This window comes from Eurosta solidaginis, chromosome 4 (assembly GCF_040869045.1).
Source record: "Eurosta solidaginis isolate ZX-2024a chromosome 4, ASM4086904v1, whole genome shotgun sequence".
In the NCBI taxonomy this organism is placed as follows: Eukaryota; Metazoa; Arthropoda; class Insecta; order Diptera; family Tephritidae; genus Eurosta; species Eurosta solidaginis.
The window spans coordinates 174,905,591-174,915,864 of record NC_090322.1 but is presented as its reverse complement, the minus strand read 5'-3'; the positions used below and the strand labels follow the sequence as shown (position 1 = coordinate 174,915,864).

Here is a 10,274-nt window from a genome sequence, read left to right as displayed (position 1 = left end):
TCGAAACTAAATGGGGCTTGAGACAGAGTGATGCCATATCATGCGTTTTCTTTAATTTTATGCTGCAGAAAAAATGGGTTTGATGACCAATGAGGTCAACATGAAGTACCAACTGTCATCTAGCAAAGAGTCAGCGTATTGTCCATTTCGAAATAGTAGGGGACTTCGTTTGTGTGGAAATCAGCAATATTACTATCACGCTTGCCAATAAATGCTATTTTGGACTGAGTAGGCCATTGAAACCGAGAACTAGACAAACTAAAATTATGCTCTACAGGTCACTTACCAAATCCGTTCTGTTATACGGTGCAGAAGCATTGACGATGACAATATCCGGGCGGCGGTATTGGGATAGCTCGAGAGAAAAGTTCTTCGAAAGAGATAAGCGAATCTGTGTAAACGAACTTACGAGCATTATCATCACACTGGTGCTCCCACCAAAAAGATACCAGGATGAGAAGGTAAAGGAGGCGCTTGATCAATTTATCTGCCGATTTCCAGCAGTGCCCCTTTTTCCAGTATAGCTCTTTCGGCACTCATCGAGGGAAAAAACAGTGGACAAAAATATTTCCGAAAGGTAGTGTTGCCAGTCTACATACGTTATGAATATCACATATATTCTTTGGATTTACCCGATTAGATACAGGTTTCCAACACTCGTAAATTTTGCTGCATAGTTAGTTACCTACTCATCATATACTCTAATCGTATATGTACTTGTTATGCACGGTCCGCAGGTCTGCTATATGGCCACTGGGTACTTTAAGGAACTGATAGAATCGGTTTTTAGAAAAAGCGAACTTTAAACGGGTACGGGAAATGTTTTTGCGTCCTGTCAGTATTGGAAAAAACATCTGCGAGCCACTCGTAATCAAACGAGGCCTCGGACAATACTGCGAAGTCCTCTCCCGACGAACAAAAAATCATACTCTATAAGCTGCTCATCATACTCCTTCTAGGACTCAAAATATAAAGCGCCACACGTGTAACATGGAAAAATTTCACTTCTAAGGCTGTTTACACAAATGCATAAGGGCAAAATTATATAAACGCTTTGGTCGCTTCAAAGCAAAGATAACGTACGGCGTTTTATTGGCTTTCCTATGGCGTTGTCAAAGCGTAGGCACGCAACCAAAGCATTTATGTAAATTATTCGATACTTCGCCCGACAGATAAATTAATGAATGCAACACAACTAAAGCGTCTGTGGAAATCCGAAAAATACAACGTAGTTCATTAAAAACAAACAAGCCAGGTCGTATTTCGATAGGGTTTTTGACATTAGGCGGTTTTTTCTTTATTTTTTCTGACAAATGAAAATTTTGTTTTTAGTTTCAAAATTTTGTGCATAAAACACAACTAAATTCATAGTGTAAATTGTGTGTGCAAATGAGTTTTCAATAAGTGTACATTTTTAAGTTTTCCATAGTTAAGGAATTGACCTCCAGATTCTTGTGTTACCAAAATATAGTGAACTAGTGTACAGAAATTCAAATTAAAAAGTTTTTCACAATAATTTGAAAAACTACGTTTTCTCTGCTTTTTACACTTAAAGGAGTAACCCTACGTAATAAATTAAACTTTTAATGAAAATCAATAACTCTGAACTGAACACTTTTCGCCATGATATAAAATTAAAATTCTGTGGAACAGGAGCAACACCTTTGTGACTACATAAACCCTGTTTCAATCTTTGACGTCTCTGCACAGAACCCTAATTGACCGTTTTCAACCGAAACAACAATTGCAACCCAGATTTTCCCGTTATGCTCACTTAAGCGAGTGCCTGTCAGAAAGAAGTCAACACACTTGTACTTGTACACTATGTTGAGACCCAGAATGTTGGTCGAATCAGCTGTTATAAGCATTGTTTACTATATAGTTTGGCAGCTTAATTAGAGGTTATGTTGCGAATAGAGTGGAAGGCAGTGGACTAGGCAGTCGAATGTCATATAATGAAGGAATGGTGTTCGGAGTTTTTTTAAAGTTAAAAAAAAAGATTATAAAAGCTTTAATAAATATAAAACTATTGTTTAAATAACAACAAAAACGCCTTATATATTCTATATACATAAATTCGTAAGGATTATCTCACTTTAAAATTTGAGTTAAATAATCCAAAGTTTTTGTTTGAAATTGAGTCGAGAACTGTGCGTGTGAATGTGCGAATTTTCACCGATCAGCTGTTAGTTGCGCTACTTGGTAAAATTTACAATGGTTATAAGGTTAGTTACTGATAACGCACCAATGTTTGCAGCTTATTGGAAATGGCTTCTAGTAAAGAAGAAGACACTTGTCATAAGAATAACGAAAATTTTGTGTCTATTAATAATGTAATACAAACTCTAATAGTCCTAGTTTTGATTAAAATACATGATTATTTAAACTGTGTTTATATAAATAAAATGAAATTGTGAAAGGTTTACATTTTAAATATAATGGAAGCTACTGGCGATCAATTAATACTGGCCACAGGTGGCTATGACCACACAATCAAACTTTGGCAAGCGCACACCGGCAATTGCATACATTCAATGGGATTTGTTGAGACATCTGTAATTGCATATGAATCAACTTTAAATAATTATGAATATAATATGTTCGTCTTTTTTATACAGCAAGTAAATGCTCTCGATCGTACACCAGACAAAACACGCTTAGCCGCATGTGGTTATCAATGCATACGATTATATGATATGGAGACTAGCTGCAAAACGCCCATCATTAACTTCGAAGGTGTACAAAAGAATGTGACACGCTTGGGTTTTCAAGAAGATGGAAATTGGATGTTTACGGCAGGCGAAGATCATCGTGTACGCATATGGGATATGCTCTCACCCCAACCACATTGTTCGCGTGTATTCGATTGTCAGGCGCCTGTCAATGCAGCGTGTCTACATCCAAATCAAGTTGAAATTGCGATGGGATCACAAAATGGGGGTGTATACCTGTGGGATGTAAAATCTGAGGTACATGATCAATTAATACCCGAAGTAGATGCATCCATACAAGATGTTGCAATCTCACCAGATGGCCAATATATGGCAGCAGTAAATAATAAAGGCAATTGTTATATTTGGTCATTAAGCTCATCCCCAAATCAACAATTGAGCACATTAAGTCCTAAACTAAAAATAGCGGCACACAAGCGTTATGTGTTACGTTGTAAATTTAGTCCCGACTCACGCTTACTTATAACTACCTCAGGCGATGGTACTGCACGTATTTGGGAGACTGATCACTTTACAATGTGGCGTGAATTATGCGTTGACAATTATTGGATATGGGATGCAGCGTTTAGTGCTGATTCGAAATATGTATTCACTGCGTCTTCGGATAGTATAGCACGCTTATGGAAATTACAAACTAAAAATCCTGAACGCAAATATACAGGACATACGAAAGCAATAACAGCGTTGTCATTTAAAGATGAAATTGTATCGGAATAACATGAAGCTTCTCATTGTGAGACAGGTAGCTTGAGTGACGGCGATTTATTGTGTACGACAGAATGTGTGACTAAATATAGTAAAGAGAAGGATAATGATGCACTTGCACGCGGAATATGTTGTTTATTTACCACATACGTTAAAGGTATCTAAAGTTTCAAGAAAATTAATTTACCAATTTTAGTTAAAATTAGATTCTTACCATCTTTAATAACTTTTGAAAATATGGGTCAAGCGGGTAAAAATTTTTGATATGGGTAATAAATCAAATATGTATATTTTCAGCATAAGAACTATAGTAGTTAATTCAGCCAGAAATTTGTTGAGAAATAATTTAGGATTTCATAGCGGTAATTCAAGAAAAATATATGCAATCAATGCGTTCCGTTTTGTATTTCATACATCCGCTTGAGTTTAAATGATGGCATATTGTCAAGCAGCCCACAAGTATTGATAAATGTATTTATTTAGAGAAGTTGAAATCCTATTAACGTATTATTTGAGAATTCATGAGCTTAACACCTGCTTATAATAATTGAATATTCAATTATTATGTATTCTAAGAAAGATTTATTGGCATATTGTGATGGTACCATTTCGAAAACCGCCTCGCAATCATCATCAGGCAATTTCGTAAAGTTATCAAAGGTTTCACTGAACCGCGAATCACTCGGTGAAACTGCAGTTGCCTTAGCCAGTAAATGTTTATTTCATTTCCGTTTCTCTTAGAAAACATAATAATTGAATATTAAATTTTTATAAGCCGGTGTTAAGCTCATGAATTCTTAAATAATAAGTATAAATTGAACACACCATTAAACAAACAAACCTATTAACATATGTCCAAAATTTTCATATACGTACAGTCGGTGAGCAATCAGTGAAAATGTCTAAGTGGAACCACAATATTATACAATAACACTCGATGTTGGTTTTTTATTTAGTAGTTGTTTCTTTTTCAAAACAAGACGGGCGAAGAGCCTTAACATATATATGTACCAGGGGCCCTATTATGTAACATGGATATTCGTTGTGTGTGGTCGTGTTTTTGTTTACCGCTCTATCAATTTTACTTTAATTGTTTGTATTTTTTGTCATGGATGATTCCTGTGCAAAGTGCAATAAATGTTTTTCCAAGTCGGATTCTAATATTTTTATTTATTTTATTTATTATTTATTTATTATTACGGTCTTTAAGACCTAGTTTAGGTTAAAATAAGAAATTAAACATAACTACTCATGTCACATTTAGTGACGTACAATATAAAAACAATTTTTCTTTGAACTTACTAATATTTTCACAGTCTTTCAAATCAGAAGGTAACTCATTATACATTTTATACCCTAAATATTCAAGAGACCTTTTGGCGAACTCAGTTTATTGCAATTTCTTGTTCCATAATTGTGGATTTCATGATTATAATGTATTTTACTACTCAGGTAATTCGGTAACATTCCTAACCTAAGTTGGTGTATAAATTTCAATGTGAAATAACTAACTGACTGTTTAATACTAAGCCAGTTTAATCTATTGAGCATTACAATTTTTGGCGTTCTTGGAGAACATTTTAAAATAAATCGCATTGCCTTGTTTTGCTGTATTTGAAGTTTCTTAATATATATATCATTACTTAATAGCAGAATAGTAGGACAATAAATAAAGTGTGGTTCAATAATTGAACGATATACCAATATTTCATGACTTTGACTGATATGTTTACATGTTCTATACATGAAGCCTATTTTCTGTGCAATTTTCCTTTCCAGATAAGTTACATGCTCTCCAAAATTTAGATTATCATCAATCAAAACTCCTAAATACTTAATTTTGTCTACTCTTTGGATTTCCATGTTTTTTACCTTCAGCGTAATATTATTTAAACTATTGTTACTTATGATATTGGTGTTTTTACAAAATATCATGAACTTAGTTTTTTCGACATTTAATTTCAGTTTTCTAAGGCATAAACATTTGTATAGCGAGTCCAGGTCTTCTTGTACTTTCAGCATGGCACATTCTGCATATTTTTCACTTATGATAAGCAATGCATCATCCGCAAATAGACGTATTTTACAATATTTTAAGCATCTTTTGATATCATTGATATACAATGTAAACAATATTGGCGCCAAGACCGAGCCTTGTGGTAAACCAATGTTAACATCCACCACTGATGAAACCTCCTTTCCAATTATCGTTCTCTGTTTTCTGTCACCCAAATAACTCCGGAACCATTCCAAAGCCTTTCCTCTTATACCAATTTTAAACATAACGTCCAATAGCTCAGATCTATCGACAGTTTCAAAAGCCCGTTTTAAATCCAAGAAGACAGACACCGTAAATTTTTTGTCCGCCATGTCTTCTTTCCAATCTGCAATTACCATATTCAACGCTGTTTCACAAGAATGGCTCTTCCTGAATCCCGATTGTTCTGGGATAATCACATTGTGCTTCTCTAAGTATGCCACAAGTTGATCCTTCACCACTGTCTCCATAATTTTTTCATCTGTAGGTAACGTGTTAATTGGACGTAGTTCCTCAGGTTTCATTGTATTTTTTACTTTTTCAACAGGTATTATTGTTGAAATTTTCCAGTAACTAGGTACAATACCGCTGTTTAAGGATTCGTTAATTATGTCTTTGTAGAAATTAGCAGTATATGTCATGGCATCTTTAACGACACCCTCCGATAAAAGCTTGTCGCCGCCATATTTGTTTTTAAGTGATTTTGTGATAATAATAATATCGTCCACTACAATGTCAGTAAATTTAAATGTTTCAAATGGATTACTATGATTTGCGCTTATTTCATCCCCATTTACAATTTCTTCGATGCTATCATTAATTTCAACAATACTTTGTATAAAAAAGTTATTTAGGGCATTAGCTATATCATATTCATTTTCCAGGCATTCACCGTTAATTACAATTTTAGTGATATGTTTTTTAACATCATTAAGCTCGACGAGGTCTTTTAGACACTTCCACATACGTTTCATATCGCCATTGTTATGATTTACTCTATCTTCCATGTATTTCTTTTTTTTATAAATTATGGTTCTTTTATATATTTTCTTAATGACGTTATATTCGTCCCAAAATCCGGTATTTCGAGCAGTTTTATAAGATTCTATTTTTCTTTTATGCAGGTTTGTTAATTCTCGGTCGTACCACTTATTTCTTATCTGTATTTGGGTCCTCTTTATATAAGTCAGTGCTTGCATAGCCACAGTTACAACTTCGTTTAGGGCTTTAGTTTTAGTTTCTACTCCGGAAATTGACATAAAGCTGAAATCGCATGTTCGTAGCAAAGTTAAAAGATTTTCAGCACTATAGTACTCCCAACATGTAACAGTAGCATACCTTCTCATTTTACAAAGCTTTGTTGTTGGCACTTCGAAGTGGATTGTCTCATGGTCAGAAATGCGATGTTCACCTATATTTACTGCTTTAACTTTATCATTGTTACTGAATAGCAAATCAATTCTTGTAGACGAGTACTCTGTTATCCTTGTGTCGAAGTTTATCCTTTGTATCTTTGCCATTTGTGCAAATAAACTTGTTAGCTGGCTTGAGTATGTTGACGCTACATTTACATTGATATTAAAATCACCAATTATTAAATTATTATCCGCCTCCTTGAGATGTTCAGTGATGATTTCATTTAGATAAGTAATAAAGGTGGAGTCACTGCTACTTGGTGAGTGATATAGTACACCGATTTTCCATTTTAACGCGCATTTGTTTATTTTTACAATAATGCACCACACATTCATGTTGATAGCTTTATTACAAACTATGCATGCATTGTGCCGTGTAACGGCTTTTGCAAAAAAATATTTCATCGTGCTTGTTGCAAAAATATCTCTGATTATGATATTAGACTAATTAAATGTAATCGTCATTTGTTGTACGTGAGTGAAGAGTGTGTAGAAATGCCGGATAAGCTCTGTAAAGCTCTTGATTCTGTGCTCACCGCTCAAAAGCTTGGTTTTGAGCTAATCACAAGTGCTATTGATAATAAATTCCTAGTTTTCTAAAAAATTTGACTCGTTAAAGGAAGAACTAATAAATTCTTTGCATTCGTCCAACAATAATTTGAGTGTTCCTGCATATTCTCCGGATCTCAACATCAGAAATAATGTCAACTCTAATGTTCATAGTCCACTAACAATTTCTATGCAGCCATCAAACGGTTCCTATTCTAATAATTTTCGCGCTCTGTCTACATTTGCCTCTTCTCAACATCCATCTTCTTTCACATCTACATTTGCAAATAAACAAACACAATCTTCGTTTGCTCTGGCTAATAATGTTCCTGAATCCACTTATACATTGGCAGCCTCATCTACTTCTACAGTCGCAACTAATACACAAAATGCTCTGACAACTAACATTAACAATTCATCTACTTCTACACCTGCAACTATCACACAATCATTATTGTCAAATACATTGGCAACCTCACCTACAATTAATCCTCAGTCAACATTGTCAAATGCTCTTACAACCAACATTAATAATGCATTTACTTCTTCACCTGCAACTATTACACAATCATCATTGTCAAATGCTCTGACATCTAACATAATCAATTCTTCAAATACGTCAACAAAAAATAAGGTGAGATCGAAAGGTTCTGCACCCCCAGCGGGCGATTCCATACAGAGCGGATTTGTTATTACTCATTCTAATTATTCGAGAATTGCTACTAATAGTGAGTCAGTAAATACTCTATCATATGCCACTGTCACTGCTTTCCCTACTAGCAAATCACCTAAGGCTCCTACCACAGTTATTCGAAGGGCAAGTGCTCCAAACGAATTAAATGTTAATGGCAATAATAACAATGCTGAGCTGGATGTTTTTGTACCATATAAATGGATTCATATTTCATCTTTCAGACCCTCGGTCACAGAGGAAAAAATTGTTAAATATATATCCGAGCATATCAAAATTGATACATCAGCGTTGGCTTGTTTTAAGTTAGTAAGGAGGGATGCTGACATCAACTCTTTGGTGAGAGTTTCGTTTAAAGTTCGTGTGCGCTCAGCAGATTATAATAAGCTATTTGATCCTGCTCTGTGGCCCTCTAATGTCACTATCAAGCCATTTCGGTTTTTTCCAAAAATCGGAGAAAACCCATCGCTATCGTAGGTTCACGTAATGATCAACTCAACAACAATCACAATATCCACACTTGCTCATCGAATGCACGTTTGAGTCTACTTTCAAAATGTCGGGGGCATGCGCACCAAATCTAATGATTTTCTTTTGTCTTCGTCTCGTATGGACTATGACGTTTATGTCATTGTGGAAACGTGGCTCTATGAAGACTTCTTTGATGAAGAATACTTTGACTCTAAGTTATTCCTAACCTTCCGAAAAGATCGAGACTCCGTGAAAACTGGTCAAAAGAAAGGGGGTGGAGTGTTGATTGCAGTTAACAGAAACCTGCATTCATCGAGGTTTCAACTTCTACATCATGATTCATTACTAGATCAGCTGTGCGCCTGTATTTCCAGTTCCTCTAGTTCAACTTTCATATGTTGCTCGTACATACCGCCGAACAGTGGTGATTTCTTATCTCATCTCATGTCGAGAACATCGTCAATCTATGCGAAAGCCACCCTGATACGAGTTTTTGCATACTTGGTGATTTCAATCTGCCTAATATTGTTTGTTAATATTTTAAGTTGCGATTTGATTCAAATCAATAATTTATTTAATACTCTTTCGAGGTTGCCTGATCTAGTGTTTGTCGATGAGAATTTAATATTTGATCTCTCTGAGAATACTCTTCCTGTGTGTCCATCCGAAAGATATCACTTACCGCTTGTCCTTCAATTAAATACCTTTGCTGCTATCCCTACGCTGACGCCATTGGATAACTCTCCTTTTAACTTTCGACTTACTGATTTCAGTGAGTTGAACAATGTCTTACTTGCACTTAACTGGGCAAATATATTTCTCTCTAATGACGTCAGCATGTGTTATGACCTTTTCTTATCGAAGTTGTCTGAGATATTTCATAGTACAGTGCCTCGTTTTAGGCCTAGGTTGCATAAATTACCTTGGTATAACATAACGCTTAAGATCCTATCACTCGCGCTGCTTACTCATAAATCTCCAACCTCTCGAATCCAGAAGGATAGAACATCTGCTAATGTTCGTCTATGATCTAATAGTTGGCTCTCTTGATTGCCCAGTTCTCTTAGCGAAGGGTGTTCATTTAATGTACCTAATCGGAGTCTTCGAACATTTTTTCCATTTTACATGAGTGAACTTAATAGACTCTCAAGCAGGTTTTTTATTGGTTTTTCTTTGTCGAGAAGCATCTTCAAGTCAACTTTGCAAGAGTTCCTATAATCTTTACTTGCATTATCTTTTTTTGTGTTATGATAGGCTTTTCTTGACCATAATGTTGCTTTTAGTGCAAGTAAAACTCCACTATTACGTCCCAACGTTTCGCTAAGCACCTTAGCTTCCTCAGGGGCGAACCTGCATTTATTTAAATATTTTTTCAATTTACCAACGTAATTTGACATGAAATTATAAAAATGGTTGTTTAAAATTTCAACAGTGTCCAAACATTAAAACCAAACAAAAAACAATAAACGAAAATGGACTTACATACATATACATATATGTTAAATTTTCTGTTACAAAAACATATCGCTAATACCATCTATATGTGGTACAATTGTCAAACTAAACAACATAATTTAAAGGCATAACAAATAAGCCGCGGAAATGCAATCCGTGTCTTCTTTTATGTTTACTGTTTTGTTCCTTTTCTCCATTATTCGTAAGCTCTCTATAGT

The 10,274-nt window shown here is 34.9% G+C and overlaps 1 protein-coding gene across 1 annotated transcript; it reads left to right on the top strand.

Annotated features, from left to right (window-relative positions):
- The first annotated feature begins 2,276 nt into the window (after window positions 1–2,276).
- Lst8 (MTOR associated protein, LST8) lies at window positions 2,277–4,606 on the top strand. The gene is made up of 2 exons (XM_067779216.1): window positions 2,277–2,555; window positions 2,619–4,606. The coding sequence occupies exons 1-2, from the start codon at window positions 2,439–2,441 to the stop codon at window positions 3,447–3,449; spliced, it is 948 nt and encodes a 315-aa protein (XP_067635317.1). The 5' UTR covers window positions 2,277–2,438; the 3' UTR covers window positions 3,450–4,606.
- Window positions 4,607–10,274: the final 5,668 nt, after the last annotated feature.

Bases quoted from the DNA above. Each gene is read 5' to 3' on its own strand.
- Lst8 (XM_067779216.1), top strand. From the start codon at position 2,439: ATGGAAGCTACTGGCGATCAATTAATACTGGCCACAGGTGGCTATGAC. The intron at 2,556-2,618 runs GTAATTGCATAT...TTTTTTATACAG, and splicing joins TGGGATTTGTTGAGACATCT to CAAGTAAATGCTCTCGATCG.